Source organism: Rhipicephalus microplus, chromosome 3, assembly GCF_043290135.1.
Source record: "Rhipicephalus microplus isolate Deutch F79 chromosome 3, USDA_Rmic, whole genome shotgun sequence".
Classification (NCBI taxonomy): Eukaryota; Metazoa; Arthropoda; class Arachnida; order Ixodida; family Ixodidae; genus Rhipicephalus; species Rhipicephalus microplus.
The window spans coordinates 243,497,286-243,520,920 of record NC_134702.1 but is presented as its reverse complement, the minus strand read 5'-3'; the positions used below and the strand labels follow the sequence as shown (position 1 = coordinate 243,520,920).

The 23,635-nt window shown below is 46.5% G+C and overlaps 1 protein-coding gene across 1 annotated transcript in view; it reads left to right on the top strand.

Annotated features, from left to right (window-relative positions):
* LOC142804193 (uncharacterized) overlaps positions 1-23,635 on the top strand; it is a 143,385-nt gene that overhangs the window by 20,391 nt on the left and 99,359 nt on the right. The window contains exons 2-3 of the mRNA XM_075890866.1: positions 9,058-9,225; positions 13,756-13,890. Of these exons, the coding sequence (XP_075746981.1) occupies positions 9,058-9,225; positions 13,756-13,890 (303 nt within the window). The remainder of the gene's footprint in view (positions 1-9,057; positions 9,226-13,755; positions 13,891-23,635) is intronic.

Here is a 23,635-nt window from a genome sequence, read left to right as displayed (position 1 = left end):
GAGTTGGTGAACTGGCAGAGGCTACTTGTGGTTCTGTACATGCAGGAGGCAACACACAGCCTAAAAAAAGTGGCTAGTCAGTTCAACATGCCATTTATCTTAGCCCTGAAGAAGCTCGCTCAGCTGAGCCCGCGCACCACCTGTGGTAAACAAGAGGGTTTCTTAAAAAATAATGACAAATGGTTTGTTAAGTGTGCCAACAACGTCGTGTACGAGATTACCATGCCCTGCGGCGAAGCTTACATCGGAAAGACGGCTTCCTGCCTCAATGACCGACTCAGGGAACACAGAACAAATCTGAATAATAACGACAGATGTCACCTCTTTGAGTACAGCATGACGGGCTCGAAGTGTGAACCGCGACTCCGATTTGTGAAAATCCTTGGTAGAAATAGAAAAAATGCGGACCGTGGAGTGCTAGCAGCACTTTTTATTAGAAAAACAGGTGGGTAGTTCGTGGGCGACATTTTCATTGCATGTAAAGCGCTGAAATTCAATTCTTTTCAACCTTGTTAGACTTTTTATTCTATATTGGTTACTTTAAGAGTGCGCATTCGGAGCTTGTTGATGCATGTAGGTGTAGATATTTCCTAAATAAATTAGTTGCTAATATGCGTCTGTGCTTCTTGTGTCTTATATTTAGTTGTGCTACTCACCATGGTTTCTATGTCAGTATGACAGCGCGGTGATTGAATGGCGTCTGTGTGCTAACGACGTCATTCGGAGGTTATTGGCCTCTGCGCACAAACAACAAAGGAGCATGTGATGTAGGGATAACATTCACGCGTTTATCACTGTTTTCGCGTCGCACGATGTATGTGCTCTAGCGTGGCTGTTTTAATGACGTCGCTGCAAGGTGTTTACAGGATAGGGGCTCTAGACCATAACGGAGCCAGACGTACACCGTGTTCAGAAATGTGCGCTTCACAAAAAAATATCGCTCCTTGTCGTGTGTCTCTGCCGGAATGTTTTTTTCCCTAAAGTACCCGTTTTTTCTAGTGGCCGTGTTGCAGGGTTGGTATAATGAACTACGCTTTACGTCATATAAAGACAGGCCGGCAATTAGAGAGCAGATATTTATGGGTGCCATGGAGACGGTTCCCGGTAAACATTTACGTCGCGTCCACATAAAAGTATAAAGAATGTGGTATGGTAATAAATTTCACTTCAATCTCTGGCACTGCTTCATTTTCAGCATGTAGGATACACTGATTGGAAAACCGGGGGGGGGGGGGGGCGTCTTCGCAAGCAGGCGTTTGGTGGGTATCGAAACCATGAACCCGAGCTAACGAAGTCTTTCGAGCTCTTCCGTGCCTAGCCGTGCGTGGCTGAGCCGTGTCTGGGGAAACGGAATTCTTGGGGGTTGAGACGAAGCCGGGTTATTGGTCCTTTAAGGCCCTCCGGCTGAGACAACACAACCCTTTGGCCCCGGCTTCACGTAGATGGCACCCCTGGGCTGACCCACCTAGGGGAAATCGGTAGTCGCCTTCTCCTGTCTCCTCTTCCCACATCTTCGTCTTTTCTATTACTTTAGGTCTTTCCTGTCATCTGATTTTTTTTACTTCAACATTTCTCAGCAGCAAGGGTTCACCTGATGTAAATATCCAACCTTGGGTATATATGTTAGTTTATAGCATCCGTGTACAGCTGGCGCTTAGGTCGCCTGCGTGCCTGGTAGCGTCCCCTTGTTGGACTCGGAGCTGGGCTGCTGGCACGGCTGCCGCAAAAAGCAGCAAATTTCATGAGGTAGCCTAAAACCCCCCAACACGATCGCTCCCCCTAAAGGTGGCACATCTTTGTTATGTTTGAATTTCTTTCTACTAGGAGAGACAACTTCCCCGAATTTCACATTATTCACTGAGAGAGTACGGAAAAGAAAGCCAGAAGCGTATATTTTTTCTTGTATCAAAATGTCTTATGGAAACTACTGGCGCGGTCTACAAGGCCGCCGAAATGGCGGGGTGTGACCTCTTGCTCGAAGTCAAAGACAATCCACAGTATCAGAGGCTAAAAAACATAACAGCTTTCGGTGATCAGCCCATCACCATAACACCACACCGAACACGCAACACCGTGAAGGGTGTCACGTCAGATGATGACTTATTGAACCTGTCCGATGAAAAACTGCTCACAGGCAGGAAAGAAGAGAACGTAATCTATGTACAGCGCATACTATAAAAAGAGAAAACTAAAAAATTTGCATTAAGCTCATAATAGATACCTTCGCATCTACAGCACTCCCAACGGAAATAGTAATGGGCTACCTCAAATTAGCAGGCGGACCTTAAATTCACTATGTGCGGCACTGCTTTAAATGCCAGTGGTTTGGCCACGGCTCCCAGAGCTGTCGAGGGCAGCTTACGTGTGCGAAATGCGGCACCAAAAGACACTCCGCTGATGATAAGTGCAATTCTGAAGCTCACTGCCCCAACTATGATGGAGACTACCCGGCGTATTACAGGCATTGCGTGGCCTGGAAGAAATAAAAATAAATAGTTACCTTTAAAATCAAAGTCAACATCAGCTTTCGTGAAAGAAGGCAGTGCTCTCCCTGCAATTCGCAGAAAACAGATCCCTACGCGAAAGTGGTGTGAGGGGGGTCAGCACCACTACGGTTTCCGGCTATGCGCAGGGCCACGCATGACGTACTGAGGAAAACGCCACTAGCACGCCCTTGGTTGCCTTGGTTGCTCCACCCTCTTTGAGCTCGGCCCCACCGAAGGCACTTGAGGAACCTCGCAACAACCAGGGGAGCAAACAAGTGAAAGAGGCTCCATCGACCTCTTGTGCAGTGAGACCAAAGGTTTTTTCGACCGTTACGAAGTTCACTTTACGTACTCATCCGTCCGGCGCCTCTCCAAAGGCGATGGACACCACTGGTCCACCGGCGCAGACGGCGCCAAAGGAGTGGCAAGAGCTTCTCGACCACTCCTAAAATACAAAACAATAATTACAGGGCCTCCCAGAGGCTTTGCAAAATAAGCAAATTTTCTCTTTCCAGGCACACAGAACAAACACACATTCAAGATGGAAAAAAATACTACAACAGAATTTTGGATGATTCTCACACAATCTTGACAATATACCAGAACTCCTTAGCAAATTCTCTCCAAAGGTGCTGTGCGTTCAGTCGACACCTAAGCTAAAAGCACACAAACTTCCTCCGTTCCTATGTCGTTTTTCGCAAGGACTGCTTAGAGGCACTTGCATCATCTGGTGGTGTTGCAATTATAGTCGATGAAAGTGTAGCGTAGCGGCACATTCCGCTTCGTACTGCACTGGAGGCAGTAGCCATTTGAGCGATAACTTCAAACTCATTACAATATGATCAATATACATACCCCCATATACAAACACAGAACAAAATACAAACCCCATACAATACGTACAAATACAAACACCATATACAAACCTACACAAACATCATTTCCAATCATTTATTAGATGAGTTGCCGGAGCCCTGTCTTGTACTCGGTGATTTCAACGCTCACAGCAGCCTGTGGGGTGACTCCTCAGAGGCACGAGGCCGGCTCATTGAGAATTTTATTTTTTCGAGATGTGCATGCCTGATAAATAAAGAAAACTAAACTTTAAGCCTCGAAAACTACAAATACTCTTCCGTTGATGTGAGCATCGCTTCTCCATCTATTTTACTCGATTTACCTGGGAAATTGTTCAGAACACTTATGGGAGTGACCGCTTCAAAATATTTCTTCAAACACTCAAACGAAATGAATTCCGTCTCCAGGCTACTTGGTGGAAGCTTAAAATGTGAACTAGGAGGATTTTCATAAGGCTACTAATATCTCGTGGGCGGACTTGTCTTGTTTTACTATTGGCCCTGGTGTTGAATATTTTACTGTTTTAATTAACAGCGAAGCTATTAAATATGTACCAGATACTAGTGCCACCAGCAAACGTCATGTCCCCTAGTGAAACGACTGCCGTAAGGCTCGGAAGAAACAAAATAAAGCGCGGAGGCTTTTACGTGATTCACCCACCGCAGAAAACCTCATCACTCTTAAAGAGATTGAATCGCAAGGGTAGAGGACGTGCCGGCAGGCCAGAAGAAAAAGCTGGCACAGGTTCATATCGGGTGTGAACTCCTACAGAGATGAGGCTAAGGTCTGTAGAGGCATCAAAAAAATAAGAGGTCAACCAGCATACCTGGTACCATTATTAGACACCCAAGGGGGAAGCCTGGTAATCAAGCCTAACTCTCTGGGAGCGTATTTCGAATCAATATCCAGCTCAACTCACTTCTCAGACACTTTTCAAAGGTACAGAAAGAGGTGTGAACAACAAAGCTTGACTAGAATATCCACAAATAATGACACGTGTAATGAAACACTGCGTGTGGCTGAACTACGGGGAGTGCTGTATTGTTGCATCAGTGCTTCTCTAGGCCCTGATAGAATTGTTTACGATACATTGAGACACTTACGCTAGGAAACTCAAGAAACACTACTCTCCTTATATAACGTCTTATGGTTTTCTGGCGAGATCCCTACTTCGTGGAAAGAGGCTATTGTGATACCTGTCCTGAAACAGAACGAGGATGCAACCTTTGTCACAAGCTACAGGCCGATCGCGCTAACGAGCTGCTTGTGTAAATGTTTCGAAAAAATAATAAACCATCGACTAATATAGCCCCGCCGCGGTGGTCTAGTGGCTAAGGTACTCGGCTGCTGATCCGCAGGGCGCGGATTCGTATCCCGGCTGCGGCGGCTGCATTTCCGATGGAGGCGGAAATGTTGTAAGCCCGTGTGCTCAGATTTGGGTGCACGTTAAAGAACCCCAGGTGGTCTAAATTTCCGGAGCCCTCCACTACGGCGTCTGTCATAATCATATAGTGGTTCTGGGGCGTTAAACCCCACATATCAATCAATCATCGACTAATACATTTTCGAGAATCCAACTAATGACTTGACTCTTGCCAATGTGGTTTCCGAGAGAGTCGATTCACCACTGACCAACTCGTGCGCATTGATGTAGATCCGTGGGGCCCTCATACACAACCAATTTTTTTCTCTCTGTGTCCCTTGACAAGAAAAAAGCATACGGAACAGCATAGCGATTCGGAATATTGCGAGATTTGTCCAGCCTAGGTGTACGAAGTAGAATGTTCAACATAATCGAAAGTTTCTTGTCGCATCGCATATTCAGTGTACGAGTCGGAAACGTGCTATCACGAACAATTGTGCAAGAAATAGGAGTACCACAAGGTGGTGTCCTCAGCTGCACACCTTTTATTACGATGAATTGAGCTGCGTCTATACATTGCACGTAATATATTTTATATCACGTATGTGCATGATGTACAGGTAGGATTTCAATCGTGCAACTTGGCGAAGTCTGAGCGACAGACTCATCTAAGTCAGAAAAAGGTGGCCAAATGGGCTGAAGAAAATGGGTTCCGCTTTAATCCCCAAAAAAGTACATGTGTTCTTTTCTCGAGGAGAAGAGGATTGCGCCCCGATACTGACATATATATACAGGATAATCGTCTGTCTGGAAAATGGAACATAAATTTTGAAGCATAATCTTCGACACACAGGTAACTTTTGTTTCACACATTAAACATGTTAAAGACAAGTGTATGAAAACGAGGAATGTCTTGAAAGTATTGTCACACTGAACCTGGGGAAGTGACAGAAAATGTCTCCTAAATGTCTACAAAGTCTCATAGGCACACGCTTAGACTATGGAGAAAATGTGTACCAGTCTGCGACACCAATCGCATTGAACATTCTGGATTCGGGTCATCATCTGGGCATACGCTATTCTACGGGTGCCTATCGAATGAGCCCTGCAGAAAGCCTTTACGCCGAGTCGAATGAGTGGTCACTTTGCCTGCAGAGGTCCTACATATCTTTTATTTCTTATCTGAAAGTGAACGGCGATAAGGAACACCCTACGCGCTCCAGAATAGTTGATTTGTCTAGTTCTTCACTTTTTCGAAACCAACCCTCGGTGAGGCAGCCCTACTCACTTTGCGTAAGGGGCCTAGCCGAGATAACAGCTGTGGCGCTTTATGAACAGTGTTTCATGGCTCCCGCTGCACACCTTCCACCATGGCAGTGGTAGGTCATAGGGCGTGATGCATCCTTCGCGGAAGTGACGAAGCATGCACCTATTGCACGTATACGCAGATAGTCCAAGGAACTTGAACACAAGTACGCTTGCGCTCAATTTTTTACAGATGGCTCGAAGTCTCTCACTTCTGTGCTCTATGCAGTTGTTGACCCAACCTTTTCAGCTTCCGGTATTCTGCACCTACAAACAGGCATTTTCACCGCAGAAGCTCATGCACTATCTGTGGCTGTCAAACATAATAAGAAATCAAAACTAGAACGCGCGGTTATATACACGGACTCTCTCAGTGGCGTAACAGCTTTGAAAACAACGAAAAAAAAACATGAAACTCCTGTGCTTCTACCACCTTACTCGCTTTCATACATGATCTACGCACTCAAAGGAGATGTTGTAAAGTGCTGGATGCCAGGACACCGCGAGAATGCTGGAAACGTGGCCGCTTACTAGCTAGCTGTATCTACTCACGACAACTTCCACCAACCCATATTTGACTGTTACTGCATTGACATGAAGCCCTTGCTAAAACGAAGCGTCAGAGCAAAGTTGCAGTGCCTATATGATAGGCAGACAAAAAAATAAACTAAATTTTATCAAACTCAAACTTGAAAATCGGCCACCAGTATCTAAATCACGCTACGGACAAGTAACACTTACCAGGTTATAAGTAGGACATACACACAGCAACAATTCATATCTTCTGTCTGGTGGTGAATAACCTAGTTGTGACAAATGTGATTAACCACTTACAGTTTTCCACATCCTTGTCCAGTGCTGCGAGTGGGATGGTATCACAAAAAAAAACATTTCTTACTGCCCTATCGACACCAGCTTCCACTGCATCCTTCTAGGTTTATCGGTAGAGATGCACTGTTTAAACAAAAATCATCGTTGGCACTTAAAAAAAAGTACATGGCTTTAACACTATATTTCGAGGTGACCCGTAGCACGGCCTCCATCTTGAGGTTGCTGCTGCGGTGGCCACATAGACAGCACCCTGCCTCGCAGCCATTGTGTTCACGGGCACTGATGAGGTGATTGTGCTAAACACCATGTCAGCCGCAAAATTTTCCTTATCATATTTTTACTATGAATATTTCCGTTAGCCTCTAGATAAGTATTTCACCTCACTAACAGTGTTTTATTATATTATCTGTTTTATCCACGTTAAGGTAAGTGATAATACGCCCTTATACAGCCCTGTAGCATCAGCGTAGTTGACAGACTTTGCATGTCATCGTTAAATCGCAAATCATATAGCCACTCCTTAATCTTTTCCATGGCGCTCATTAGGCAAACATGGCCATTGCGCCATTATTACTTATATAATATACTCGTCAACACTGATATGAGGTCCCGCTATGTCCAATAATAGATATAACGTTCTCTATTAGGGCCCGTGCAACAGCTGCCAAATGGGAAGATTTGCCGATTTGTATTCAATACTCAAGTAAACACACGACTGAACCACTGCTACACTGGCCGCACAATCAAATTCTTTCTTTCAGGTCGAAAACAGCAACATGTCGCTTGCTCTATTTGCAATGTGTTTGAAGTTAGCTGCCAGTTGTCCTATACATGCGTTGGCTAACCACACGTAAGGTGCACTACTGGAAAGTCCCGTAAAGTGGCGGTCACATCGTGTTCATGCAGTGGCCGTGCACGTCTGAGCAAAATGCAGCAGTGAACACTTTAACAGCAAAAATACAAAGTGTCCAAGATCGTGTCGTCATTGGCATAACATTCCGCGACGGTGCGACACGTTGCCATCCCCCGTGTTTATGTGAATAATAATTGTGAGTTCATAACGTCACAAAACCACTATAAGATAAGATACGCTGTAGCGAAGGGCTCAAGAAATTTTGACCACCTGAGGTTCTTTAACGTGAACCTGAATCTAAGTACAAGGACCCTAAGCATTTCCGCCTCCATCGAAAATTCGGCCTCCGTGGCCAGCATTTGATCCCGCGACATGTGTGTCAGTAGCCGAATGCCTTTGTTCCTTGATTTTCGTGGTGTCGAAATCAGCGCGAGGATTATCGGCAGCGGTAAATCCACTCATAATCGATGGGTGTGAAAAATCTCTCAGACAAGGTGAACGGTGTTCTGGCACAATAACCCCAAAGTATGGTTGCACTGGAAATAGGAAGGTTTTGCAGGTATCAACAATGTCATTGCCTCAACAAGCGCGACTTTGTAGTGGCGATTAAACTCGATTAAAATAAACGGGGAAGAAGGTTACACGACGCTATACTTCGTGAATCTGCAGTGTCGATACTATAGGGCTGCCTTCACGCGTTGTTACATTTTTCGTTCAAAATATTTAGCACACTGCCCTTTCATAGTACAACTATGTCTCAACGCCCAAACACAATGACCCCTGACAAAGATAATAGAATAAATATCTGAGGTTTAGCGTCCCAACCATGACACGATTATCACAGATGCTGTTGTGAAGGGCTTCAGAAGCTTTGACCATCTGAAGTCATTTACCGTGTGCCTAAATCTGAGTACATGGGACATACAGACAACTTCCTATATGTTTTGTTCATTAGGGCAGCAACTTGGTGTATTTATTATTTCTTCAGAGCTGTGGCTGTTCTTACGAAAGGCCACGCCTACATTCTGCAGGGCAGTGCATGCCACGAATACGGTTTCTTCTGTTGATGATAAAGAGCCTGCTTAGATTGCCGAAATCTTATCTAAAATAGTCTCATAATACACGTATGTATTGTGCGTATATTGAAAAAACCTAAATATTATATTTTTGAGCATGAATAAGACCAATTGGTACTAATTCATGAAAACTTGTTATTTCTGTTGTGTTTTATGGAGCAGAATATAACTTTTCCGAGAACAAATATTCAGCAAGCACTTTTGTTGCAAATGAATGCTTTATTCAATTTCAAAAAGCCTTAACTGTCAATAGAGGATATTAATGCGTGGCTCTCTTTACAAACGCAGCGGCACAACCTGGTTAAGGCTGTATTCGACAACGTGGACGCTGCGTTCTGGAAAGCACGCTCTACCGTCACAATCCAGCTTATGATGGCCTTCACAGCAGCCGGATTCGCCGAGCTTATCAACAGCTTGCCGCTCTGCAATCTCATTATGCCAGTCGTATTCGAAATAGTGCGTACCTCTCACTTTTACTTTGTTTTCTTATACAAACACAATACCTAGCGCACATACCCATGCAACACTACTCAGAAGTTGTTCGTAAAATAATTTTTGTGCCTATGGCAGATGTATGACATTACCGAAGGCAAATATTTAACGTCTACACAAGACAGAAGGCTTTGCGATGCCCTAATAGAGAGCTGAAATGACGAAACGTTTCGCCATCTGCACTGTTCCTCATTGGGTGGAATTTTGCTTCTCACGTCGAAGACAACGAGTGGATGACGTCTGAAAGAGGTTTCATATTAGAGGTTCTTTGACGCATACTCATGCTTTGCTACGCAGATATAAAAAAGGCCACACATATTATAGGACATAAAAATGTAGTACGGCTCTATAATAATGATTTCTTTGTCGGATAACCTGACCAACGCGCTAGGATCACCGAAAAAAACTGATTGTGGTGCTTTGTGAGCTTAGTTCATGATGCTTGTTTGTTGTTTTACATAATGTGATCTTACAGAAAACTTTATTTCCTGGTATGTCGAAATGCGTACGGGAGTTATGAGTTAAGCAATCTTTGCATTAGCGTGCCAGTGAAGCAGACGTATAAGGAATATACGCTGGTCAACGAGTGAATTAACTGATCGGTGGCTAGTTGGTGTGTTGGTAATAAAGTAATTTTAAACAGCGCCACATACTGAAGCAACAGTGATGTTTTGTTGCCCTATTCACGATGCTAACATCGAAAAGTATGCATATTAGCTGTAATGCCTCAGTGGAAGCAAGTCACAACCAAGACATTCTTTGTAGCAATAGAACCAGTTCGCTAACGGAAATAAGAATCTAGGCTCGAGACTATATGATAGGCTGTCAGAACGAAGCTACTTTGGCCAACAGTAGCCCGCACATGTGAAGGAGTGCTTTGGTGGTCATTATCAACGAAATCTTACCTATCGTGACAAAACTGTGTCCTAGTCAGACGTGTGCTTGGTTTATGGCGAAGTTTTATGTGAATAAAACTGGCAGATTCCACGTACGGTGGGAATCGAGGATATGCGAAGCATGAATGAGAAATACTGATATGTCATTTTAAAATCAGCACAACGTTACGAAGCGGATGTAAATGATGCCGTACATGACTTTTCTGCTATGATTATTATGTTTGGATGTGTCGTTTATTTTCGTCGTCTACTCACGTCAGGTCATATCATATGTAGTATATGCTGAGCTAGCGAAACGGCCGTGAGCACGGTATGAGCGTGGTATGTTGTCATGCTCTTACATGACACGCGTGTCAGTATTATCATGTTTTTACCAGTCATACAATTTGTCATCCATTGACATCACGTAGCACTAATATTTGTATATGTGGAGCTAGCAAATTGACCGCGAGCACACCATGAAGGGCCTAGTATACTCCTATGTAGAGATGACCCACGCGCACGTCGGGCACAGCGATGCTACGTTTGCAAAACGCGAGCACTCTCTGATGCCAGGTGCGACCAGCATCCGTCGGCGTGGCCAAATGGAAACCGGCGCGAAATGCGACACTGCGTTTCTCTCTTTTCGTGACGGAGGGACGCTGGACGTGCTCAAACGTGCATGCGTCAAAGCGACGCTGCGCTGCCCGCGCCTGCGAGTATATAGCAGGACAGGCGCCCGGCGTGGCAACGCCGGCGTGACACGACGAAATGAATGCCGGCGAGCACGCGCACCACGTCACGTCAAATGTATTGGCGCATTACTGTGACATGTAGTCATGTTCTCACATGACACGCATCTCATGATTATCACGTTTGCACAAGTCACCTACCTGTCATCCATTTGCGTGATGTAATACCAAATTTGGCATATGTGAAGTTAGCGAAACAGCCACGAGCGCATCATCAGTGTGGCATGTAGTCATGCTGTTAAATGACGCGCATGTCGTACTTATCATGTTTACCTATGTCGTCCGTTCGCGTTGTGCGTAATACGGAGTTTCGTACATGTGAAGCTAGCGAAACCGCCGCGAGCAGATAATGAGCGTAGCATATGTAGTCATTTTTTACATGACACGCATCTCATATACGATAAGCTGCCGTCACGATAAGCTGCCATTGAAAAACTTCTGTACTGATTATTTTTGTGTCATGTATGCGATTATCCTTAGTGGTGTTATCTGCTTCGCTGGTTGGCATTGTATGCTTTTTATGCTTCGTTGGTATGCTTCGTTGGTTGGCATTGTATGCTTTTTATTAACAGAGCGTGCTTGATACCCTTTCGTGATACGCTCGTGCAGTTTCTGTTTTCTTTTTTTGTGTTTGTTCATCAGTTGTGTAATTTTCGTGCTTCAACACTCCTCATGTAAAACCCCACTCATTGGGGTCTTTGAGGTACCTGCAAATAAATAAATAAATATGTTTATCATGGTTGCATCAGTATCATACCTTCGACATTCATTCACGTCGCGTTATAATAAATTTAGTATAAGTGAAGCTAGCGAAGTGGCTGCCAGCGCATCATGAGCGTGGGATGTAGTCATGTTGTTACATGACACGCATCTCATGATTATCAGGTTTGTACCAGTCACATACCTTCTTCATCTATTCACGTACTGTAATACCAAATTTGATATATGTGACGCTAGCAAAACGGACGCGAGCGCGTCATGAGCGTTGCTGGTAGTCATGTTGTTACTTGACACGCATGTCATGATTTCAATGTCAGAGTCTGTCATTTGTGTTCGCCATGCAATCAGGCAATACCATGCCAGTTTTCAAACATGCCATGTGAATGAAACTACCGCAAGAGCTGCAGGACCATGAAATGTAAATCATTTTCATGCTGTGGCTAGTCAAAAATGTTCTTCATACAGTCATGTTGTGCCATACTAAGTTTGGTATCGATACCGTTATAGAAACGGCCAGGAGAGCTAAATGTCGTAGGCGGCTAAATCGATAGATAGATACGCTCAAAGTCGCCGAAGTTCGCTGAGAAATGCTTCGCATTTAATAGCTGTGATTTCATTTTGCGCGCTGAATGAAGGTCGCAAAAATAAACTTTCTGGCGTAGCTGCACCTGGTGTACGGGCACCCAATCACGTCCGGGCTAGACAGCCACGTTTGCAGAAAGTAAATGTGTCTGAACTATATGGCAGAAGTCTCGAAGATATAAATGATTAAATGGAAATATTTGTCCCGGCAGAAATGCATTTGAAAAAAAAAGACGTATTGCCGCTCCACTGCTTTGAAGCGTGATGAAGTGCATCGCACTGGCATCCAGCAATCATTTAAACTGCTTAGCGTACTATGAAGACCGAGATCACATAGAATTGACGAGGACTGCGCTCGTGCTCAATAATGTGCGCTGTGTACACTTTTGCGCCATGTAGCTTCATAATAGAACACCAACTAGGCCAATCCCGCACTTCACTCAGTGATTCCCATGCGTAGAGTTCCCATTGCTCTGCTTACCGAAGTGCCGGCTAAGCCAATGTTGAAGGTTTGACACATGGCTTCCACGGCGCCAGTAGAATCTTGCTAGCCACATTCACGCCCTTGTTGCACAATATACGCGTAACCTTTCGCTACGCTTTAAAAAGCCCCCACAAGGTGTGACAGTTTCGAGCTGAGAGCGCTATGCATACTTTGCTCGTTCACGATCACGTCAACTTTTGCAACGCCAGACCATAAAAAGAGACAGCGACAAGAAGGCTGCTGAATCCTCGTGTCTGGGTGGCTTCTGCTTTTTTTTGGTGCCTATAGTATTCCCATCAAGACTATCATACCAGCTTGCCTAACAAGCCACACTAATTATGTACTCAATGTGAGGTCACGTGTGGACAAACAAGTAAGGGAAACCCTCCAGCTATTAACGCAATTCCTTGAGGCAACTCTATTCTACGCTGTGCAGAAGCAAGGTACTTGTTTTTGGTTTGATTATAAAAATAAATTTTCGCTATTTGGTACTAATCAGTGCCATCAAATAAGGTATTCAGAAGAAAAAGATAAGTATTACTTAAGGTATCATGAAACATTAATCTGTTTATTGAGGCAATCGCGAAGTCATTTCGATTTTAAAAGGTGAGCAGTAGTATCTCAGAGCTCCTACTGTCATGGGCATTTGAAATTCTAAAGGTGAGTGTTTAGCACTGCAAAGTATTAGTTATGGCTTAAAAGATAAGTGTTACATGGATATATGAGAGACATGTCGCTCTCTGCTTCAGTATAGTGATTCAGACTAATGGCATCTACTGGCATATTTTCTCACTGCACACTCAAGCGATATTCAAAGTTTCAGCAACTATGTCGAAATCACTGTTTAACTGTCCCATTTCTCACAGCTTAGTCATGAGATAGCGTCGTCTTCTCGAAGAATCCTTTGGAAACTTTATAATAACAGAGCGAAGGAAACGAGGCAAATACTTGAAGAACACTATATGTCTGTACGGCGCTTGTTATATGTCTGGGTAGTAGGCCCACACTGGCATATTCAAGAGTGTAAACATGTGAACACACCGCCTGTAGTTTAAATGCTGCACGTGTTTCCGAAACACAGGCATCGTTATCTACCACAAATCCCGTGCTGTACGCCATACCAGTGGCAGCCGCGGCATCGTCGAACCTCATCTTTCCTTCAAGCATTCCAGTGGTCATCCTCAGGAACTCCTTGGAAATGCCCACGAGTGAAGCGGTGAGCTACGGTCCTCCTTCTCGTCACCATGTATACTTGCACACGTTGTGTCAGGCCACCAGCCAAAATGGGGGCGGGAGGTTAAGGACTCCTGCCCTCGAAAAATTCGAACGGACGTGGGGGCGTTTTACCAAGGACAAATACTAAATATACATGTTTTTCAAAGCCTCTACAGGGTTCATCCTCCCGGCCCCTAAACAAATTCTGGCCACGGGCCTGCCTGCTATCACTGTAGAGTATATTCTATATATATATATATATATATATATATATATATATATATATATATATATATATATATATTAAGGGGTATATGCCTCTACATGCTGGTTATTTGTAAACGTTTATATAAGAGACCAATCCTCCTCAAGATCAATCGCCGGTCGACACGTCGACTACGTATATATATGCAGGTTGACCAGCCAATTTTCGCCCGCGTTTGAAGATATGCCAACACACGCAATTACGATCAACCAAATGCATGTTGCTGACGGTTGTATAGAGTGAATCAGACCATTTTTTGTGTTCCGATTTTTGTTTAATAAGATCCTTTAAACTAACTTCTAAAATAACAAAGATGGGTCAATAAATTCAACGAGAAAGTTGTAAGTAAGATTGCAAATTGTCTGATTAGGCAGTGTCAGACTTCATATCTGTTAATTATTAGTGCTTTCCTGCTAACTAGAAATGAAATACACCCCGCAGGGGCGCCTGCGCAAGTAGGCGTTTGGTGTGTAGCGACACCACGGACCCGAGCTAATGGGGGAGTTTCGGCTCCCTACCACGCCTAGCCGTGCGTGGCTTTGCCGTGTCCGGGGAAAAGGGGATCCTGGGGGTTGAGCTGACGCTGGGTCATTGGACCTTTAAGGCCCCCAGGAAGAGGCAACACACCCCTTTGGCCCCGGCTTCACGTAGACGGCACCCCTGGGCTGACCCACCCAGGGGAAATCGGCAGTCGCCTTTTCCTATCTCTCTCTCCCTACATCTTCGTCTTTATCTCTTACTATTTATCTGTCCTGTCTTCTACTCTCTTCTGTTTACTTCCAAACTTCCTGGCGGCTAGGGTTAACCCTGTGCAAATAGCCTACCTTGGTCTAGGCGCATTGGGTTATAGTTGCGTTGTACGGCTGGCGTCTGCAGGTTTTAGCATCCACAAACTTGTAGCGTCCCCTCGTTGGGCTCCGTGGTGGGTGGCTGCCAACGCTTCTGAAGAAAGTTAAACTGGCATGCATTAAGCATTTCCCTTATTAAGTGATCGTACCGCCTTAAAGCGTGTACGCACCGAAGACTTAGGCTTTTTCAACCGATCAAGTGAAAACTTCCCCCATTTTCATGTTATACATAGTGAGATAAGCAGCAAGCAAGCCAGAACTGTATCCCCCTTTGTAGTAGCCAGATGTCTCACAGAAACTCTTGGAGCCGGGTACAAAGTTACCAAAATGGCCAGCGGAGACCTCCTCCTTGAAGTTTGACAAAAAGAACCGTTTGAAAAGCTACAGATTCTATCAACTTTTGGTGACACTCCCATCACTGTAACGCCACACAGATCGATGAACACAACCCGTGGAGTGAATCTGATGCTGATTTTCTCGGCTTGACTGAAGAGGAACTTCTGGAGGGGTGGAAGAGTCAGAATGTGACCAATGTACAAAGGATCACCATTAGAAGAGACAACAAGGAAACACCAACGAAACACGTGATACTCACGTTCGCTTCCAGTAATCTGCCAGAAAGTATTCAAACAGGGTACACAAAGACGTCGATCAGACCATACATACCTAACCCGCGTCGTTGTTTTAAATGCCAGAAGTATGGCCACGGCTCACAAAGCTGTCGTGGTCACCAAACTTGTGCACAATGTGGAGTGCCAGGCCACAATCCTGACAATTGCGAAGAACCATCGCACTGTGTGAACTGTGGCGGAAATCATGCCGCGTACTCACGTTCATGTTCTTTCTGGAAAAAAGAAAAAGAGATCATCACTTTAAAGATAAAAGCAAACATTACATTTAAAGAAGCAAGAAAAAGAGTCTCGCCATTTTATGGCCCCACATATGCTGATGCGGTGCGCCAGGGGGCAGTGTCGCACCAGCCCTCGCCACTCCTTCGACCTGTGCAGAGTGAGCCATTGGCTGTGGCGCCTGCCCCCAAGGCGGCAGTAGTTGAGTCTACTCCGCCTACTATTGAACAGAGACCAGAGACTCCAGGGTCCTCGGGTCTCAAGGCCTCACCTCGCCAGGCGAGGCCCAATCTTCGAAAAACCAGCTCGCATGAGCGGGCATCCAGTGCCTCCGAGGAGGCAATGGATACGACGGCACCCCTGGTGCCAAAAGAACGGCGCGGCTCTCTGGAGCGCGCCAAGAAAACTAAAAAGCTCATAACAGGACCTGACAAAGGCCCTGGTACTTCAGCTCAACCTTTCAGCTTAAACAAGTTACTCCCTTAACGTACACACAGCACTACTTTACTTCCAATATGGACACACAAATTATACATTGGAATGTCAGAGGACTGCTTAAGAACCTCGACGACGTCCAAGAGCCTTTATACAAACACTCACCTCAAGTGCTGTGTGTACAGGAAACACACCTAAAGTCCTCCAATACAAATTTTTTACGTGCTTACGTCATATACCGAAAGGACCGAGATGATGCTGTGGCGTCATCCGGTGGCGTAGCCATTATTATTGACCAAGGAGTGGCGTGTACACTTTTACCACTCCAGACATCTCTTGAGGCGGTGGCTGTTCGAGCGGTACTTTCAAACAAACTCGTCACCATCTGCTCTTTGTATGTACCTCCCCACCACCGTCTTGAAAGACGTGAATTTCAGTCTTTAATAGACGAACTGCCAGAACCTTATTTGCTTCTTGGGGACCTAAATGCACATAGTGGACTGTGGGGTGATTCTCGCTGTGATGCACGAGGTCGTCTCATTGAACAATTTCTCTTCTCTTTTGGTGCCTGTTTGTTGAATAGGAAAGAGCCAACATACTATAACGTTGCCAACAAAACTTACTCGTCTATCGACCTCAGCATCGTATCACCTTCACTCCTACCCCTACTCAAATGGAAAATCATAAATAATCTATATGGTAGTGACCATTTTCCTGTAGCGTTGAGTTCACAAACAACATATGAAGGTCCTGTACACGTTCCCAAATGGCTGATAAACAAAGCAGACTGGGAACAGTTCCATAACACTACACGTTTGAGTTGGACAGACATATGTAGGTTAAACATAGATGAAGCTGTGCAGTATTTCACAGCTTTTCTAACTGACGCAGCAGCCAAGTGCATACCGCAAATATCTGGAATGCCCGGCAAACGACACGTCCTATGGTGGAACACAGAGTGTCGTAATGCGCGAAAGGAACAGAACAGGGCATGGAGGTTGCTGCGGAACTCGCCGACAGCGTAAAACCTTGAAAGCTTTAAGAAAATAAAATCTCGAGGCAGGAGAACGCGTCGACAGGCCAGAAGAGAAAGTCGGCACAAGTTTTTATCAGGGATAAATTCGTATACACAAGAGGCCAAAGTCTGGAACATGGTTCGTAGGGTAGCAGGAAGAAAAGTACACTCACTCCCACTCGTAAACACTCAGGGTGATACCTTGGAAGATCAGGCAAACTTCCTCGGTGCACACTTCGAACGGGTATCCGGCTCATCCCACTATACTGACACTTTCCAAAAATACAGAACAAGAATAGAAAAGCAGAAACTCGAACACAAATTCACTAGATACGAAGCATATAACCAAGCTTTCAGTCTAGCTGAGCTCCGAACATCTCTAAACTCCTGCAGCACTTCTGCCCCAGGTTCTGACCGTGTGATGTATGAAATGTTAAAAAACCTACCAAACGAAACCCGAAAAACCGTACTTTGTTTGTACAACGCTATTTGGTCTTCTGGCACTATTCCTACCTCCTGGAAAGAGGCTATTGTTATTCCCATTTTGAAAGAGGGCAAGGACCCTTCTTTACCCTCGAGTTATAGGCCTATAGCACTTACAAGCTGCTTGTGCAAACTCTTTGAAAAAAGGATAAACTGCCGACTTGTACATTTTCTTGAAACAAATAATTTGTTCGACCCATTTCAGTGCGGGTTTCGAGAAAGTAGATCCACCACAGACCACCTTGTTCGTATCGAGGCACAGATCAGAGACGCTTTCGTCCATAAACAATATTTTCTCTCTGTGTTCCTCGATATCGAAAAGGCTCATGATACAACATGGCGTTTCGGAATTCTAAGAGACATGTCCCACCTTGGTGTGAGCGGAAGAATGTTTTAAATTGTCGCGTTACAACGCGAATAAAACACAGATACACCTTGGGACGACGAAAGCAGCGTGTCCTCAACAGCTCAGTCACAAGGTCGCCTTCTTCAGCCTCGAGAGAAGCTAGAGGCCCACTACCTCGTGCCCACTAAATGCCCCATCATCGTTATCGTCCACATGTAGACACGCGTCATTTGCCTCTCTCCCAAAGAGCATCGCCCCGATGCGCAGTCTGTAATGCAATTTTTTTTCTAAATTAAAGTATCATGCAATCACTCGCTGACGTAGGGTTTCATGCGGACTACGTGAACGAGTTCAGGATGGTGCTGGCGACGCCTTGTACTATACGAACAGTCGGGAACAACTTCGTAAGTGACATCGCTCAGTCGTCGCACAACTAGGTACGGTCCAAAGTATCTTCTTAAAAGTTTTTCGGATAGTCCTCGTTTTCGTATGGGCGTCCAAACCCATACTTTGTCGCCAGTTTGGTAGACGACTGTTCTGCGGTGAGCATTGTAGCGGCCTGCATTGTAGTCTTGCTGCTGGCTGATCCGTTAACGTGCAAGTTGCCTAGCTTCTTCTGCGCGTTCCGTAAACGTGTCGGCGTCCGGGACGATGTCGTCGCCTTCGTGCGGTAACATTGCATCTAACATGGTTCGTACTTCCCGTCCATGAACGAGGCTGAAAGGTGTCATGCGGGTCGTTTCTTGCTTGGCCGTGTTGTATGCAAACGTTATGTAAGGCAAGATTGTATCCCAATTTTTGTGTTCGACGTCAACGTACATCGAAAGCATGTCTTCAATGGTTTTGTTTAGACGCTCTGTGAGCCCGTTCGTTTGTGGGTGGTATGCGGTGGTCTTACGATGCCTTGTTCCACTCAGCATTAAAACATGGTCCAAAAGAGCTGCTGTAAATGCGGTTACTCTGTCTATGATTACGACGGTTGGTGCACCATGCCTCAGTACAATATTCTCGATAAAAAATCTTGCCACCTCCGCTTCTGTACCTCTCTGGATAGCCTTTGTCTCGGCATAACGGGTCAAATAATCCGTCGCGACAATAACCCATCGGTTGCCTGCAGTAGAAGTAGGGAGTGGGCCCAAAATTTCCATGCCGATCTGGTGAAATGGAGTCATTGGGACCTGTACGGGTTGCAGGAGGCCAGCTGGTTTAGTTGGCGGTGACTTGCGTCGCTGGCAGTCGAGACAGGTACGAACGTGGTGCTTCACGGCTGTGGTTAGCCTTGGCCAGTAATACCTTTGCTGTATCCTGGCCAACGTTCTTGTGTAACCCAAGTGGCCAGAGGTAACCTCGTTGTGGCATGCTTTCAGTACTTCGGCGCGAAGGGCTGCTGGGATGACGAGCAGATTGGCAGATCCCGTCGACGAAAAATTTCTTTTATAGAGTACTCCGCCACGTAAACAAAATGATGACAACGCTCTTGCGAAAACTCTTGGCGCCTTCCGAGATCTGCCATCCAAGTAGGTAATTAAGCCAAGCAACTCAGCGTCGTCTCGTTGTTGCTGCGCAATGATGGTCGTGTCGAGGACACCGAGAAATGATGTTTCCTCCTCCTCGGGTAGGGTTGCCGACTCAATGGGTGAACGGGACAAACAGTCGGCGTCCATATGTCGCTTCCCTGACTTATGTACGACTGCCATGTCGAATTCCTGCAGCCTGAGACTCCAACGCGCTAATCGGCCGGTAGGGTCTTTAAGATTAGTTAACCAACACAGTGAGTGGTGGTCGCTAATTACTTTGAAGGGGCGCCCATATAAATACGGACGAAATTTCGTGACCGCCCATACCACGGCGAGACACTCCTTCTCAGTCGTGGAGTAATTAGCCTCAGCACGTGTTAACGTTCTGCTTGCGTAAGCGATTACCCTTTCTGCGCCATCTTGCTGCTGCACAAGCACAGCTCCCAGACCAACATTGCTAGCATCGGTGAGAAGCATCGTAGGGGCTCTCTCGTCGAAGTGGGCAAGGACTGGGGGTGTTTGTAGTCGCTGGCGAAGATCGTTAAAAGCAGCTTCCTCTTCGTTATTCCACTCAAAGGTAACGTCTTCTCTTGTTAGGCGAGTTAGTGGTGATGCTATGCGTGCGAAGTCCGCGATAAATTGTCGGTAATACGCGCAGAGGCCTAGAAAGCGTCTGACAGCCTTTTTATCGGTCGGCATAGGGAACTGTTCTACGGCTGCGATTTTTTCAGGATCGGGACGAATACCAGCATGACTGACGACATGACCAAGAAATCGCAGCTCTTCGAAGCAAAAGTGGCACTTCTCAGGCTTCAACGTCAGGCCCGCGGACTGTATGGCTCGTAAGACCACCTCAAGTCTTTCAAGGTGCTCGTCAAACGTCGCGGAAAACACTATGACGTCGTCCAGATATACTAAGCATGTTTTCCACTTCAACCCAGAAAGCACGGTATCCATGAGTCTTTTAAAAGTAGCAGGGGCTGAGCACAAACCGAATGGCAAGACCTTAAATTCATATAACCCATCTGGTGTCACAAAAGCGGTCTTCTCGCGGTCTCTCGGGTCCACCTCGATTTGCCAATATCCACTCCGCAAGTCCATTGAAGAGAAGTATCGAGCATGTCGAAGTCTGTCGAGAGAGTCGTCTATACGCGGTAGTAGATATACGTCTTTCTTGGTCACCTGATTTAGCTTCCGGTAATCCACACAGAAGTGCAGGCTGCCGTCCTTTTTCTTAACGAGGACTACAGGCGACGCCCAGGGGCTCTGTGAAGGCTGAATGACGTCATCTTCAAGCATTCTGTCTACCTGCTGTTGTATCGCTTCACGTTCTTTTGGAGCCACGCGATAAGGGTTCTGGTGAATAGGTCTCGCCGTTTCCTCAGTAATTATTGGATGCCTGGTTAGAGGCGCGCGGCCAACTCTTGATGTTGTCGCAAAGCAGTCTTGAAATTTGGCCAGTAACTCAAGGAGTCTGCGTTGGTCGTCTTTTGGCAAAGTAATGCTAACGTCCAGAACAGGCGCTGAATCAAGATTTAGCGACTCGTCGACTACCGCCAAGCAGCCTTCGGCATCTATGACATCGTCGAAGTAAGCGACAGCCGTGCCTTTAGGAAGATGCCGGCACTCAGCACTAAAATTGGTCAGCAGCAAGTCCGTGCGTCCAGCAGCAACTCTGACGATACCTCGTGCGACAGGAATACCGTGGGTGAAGAGCAGCGAGCTCCTTCGGTCCGCAATTCCTTCGGCGTCAAACTGAGCAGCGGCGGCCACAGAAACAGGCGTGCATGACCTCGGAGGGAGAACCACATCGTCATCAGTAAGACGCAGTTGGTTTGGTCGCGCCTCTGGGGAATTGGGTAAGCCCGAACTGTTGCAAAACGTAATAAAGCTCTCTGGTATGTTGATGACGGCACCATATTCCCGTAAAAAGTCCATGCCGAGAATTACGTTTCTGCAGCATGCGGCAATAACGACGAACGACGCTGTGAAAAGAGAACCTCCGATGTCAATTCTTGCGGTACATCTTCCCGAGGGCATCAATAACTTGCCTCCTGCTGTTTTTATATGAAGGCCCGTCCACGGCGTCTTCATTTTTCTGAGGCTGTCGGCGAGGTCCTGACTGATAATGGAGAAGTCGGCACCAGTGTCGACTAAAGCTGTCACTTTCTGGCCGTCGCGAAGAACACTAAGGTCAGCAGTCACAATTTCATCGTTTTCACGGCTTATCGGCTGTATGGCGTCGTGCTGTGGGGGCTTCCTGTCGTTATCTCGATGACCTGCAACCTTGCTCTCGGAGGTCGCCGCTCTCAGATTCCCCGGCGCGGGCTAGGTGACCTTCTTGTATTAAGGTTCGCACAGGTGCGGTGGTGCGACAAAGGCGAACGCGCGGTGGACGGAGAGCGGGACTGACGTCTCGGACCAGGAGGCTGAGCAGGCATTGCCTTCTCTGCAGTGGTAGAGCCGTCCTCAAAGTGATAACGGGCTCCATAGAAAGAGGTGTCGTCACGGCGCGGAGTGTATTCGTCGTTGGCACGTCGACCGTCAAACCAAGGTCGTTAAGGACGGAATGAATCACCTCGATGCCAGCAATGACGGGCAATATGTCCTGCACCTCCGCAGTGAAAGCATAGTGGACGCCTGTCGACGGTGCGCCATGCATCTGTTTTATGGGTCGGTGGACGCGTCGATGCCCATGGGGTGGCTGTGGATGGCTGGTTTTATGGCTGTAGCGTAGGTGGTTGATGCAGTGTCTGCTCTTGCGGCGGATACGAAGGGGCCATCGGCACCTGGTGGTACAGCGTTGGCATAGCGGGTGGTGGACGTCGGAGAGCGGCAGCGTAGCTCATAGGACGCTGCTGAGCATCAGGACTAGCCGTAGACAACGCTTGGTGGATTTCATCGCGTACGACTTCAGCGATCGATGCGATGGGATTTTCAGCAACAGGATTCCGCAACTTCTGCAGTTCCTTGCGAACTATCTCCCTAATCAAGTCTCGCAAGCAGCTCTGACTCTCAGACGTCATGGCGATAGCATTGATTGGGACATTGCAGGACATGCGGTCATATTGCCTGCAGCGTTGATGAAGGGCCCGCTCGATAGCCGTAGCCTCCTTAATGAAGTCAACCACGGTAGTCGGAGGGTTGCGCAGTAGCCCGGCAAAAAGCTGCTCCTTGACACCGCGCATGAGGTAACTCAACTTTTTATCTTCCGTCATGTGCGGGTTAGCTCGTTGAAAGAGACGAGTCAAGTCGTCGGCAAACATTGCAACGATTTCGTTGGGTTTTTGAACCCGTAGCTTCAATAACTGCTGCGCGCGGTCCCTTCTATCGATATTGGCGAAGGTATCGACGAACTTCTCTCGAAAGTCGGGCCAAGCTGACAGATTGCCTTCTCTATTCTCATACCAAGTACGAGCACCGTCGTCAAGTTAGAAATAGGCGCGTGAAAGCTTTTCCTGTTCCGACCAATGATTTACCTTGGCAACACGCTCGTAGTGGTCAAGCCAGTCGTGAACGTCTTCATAGGCACCACCACAAAAGCGATCGGGAACGAGGGGTTGAAAGAGGGTCACCTGAGATGGGTGCGTCGGAAAGCTGCCTTGGGGCACCTGTTGCGAGCTTGCGTTGGCCATTGGTTCACCTGTGCGGTGCCTAGCAGGTTCCGGCGAGTGAGTCAGCTCTGGCGCGAGGCCTCGCAACCGTCGACTGGAGCGATGCACCGGTGTTTCTACAGGTGACAGTGCGTTTGGACTCGATGAGCGGCTCCCAGCGGGCGTGTGGAGCATCAGACAGGGTTGCGCCCCAGCACCTCCACCAGTGTCGCGGTACAACGCGAATAAAACACAGATACACCTTGGGACGACGAAAGCAGCGTGTCCTCAACAGCTGAGTCACAAGATCATCTTCTTCAGCCTCGAGAGAAGCTAGAGGCCCACTACCTTGTGCCCACTAAATGCCCCATTATCGTTATCGTCCACATGTAGACA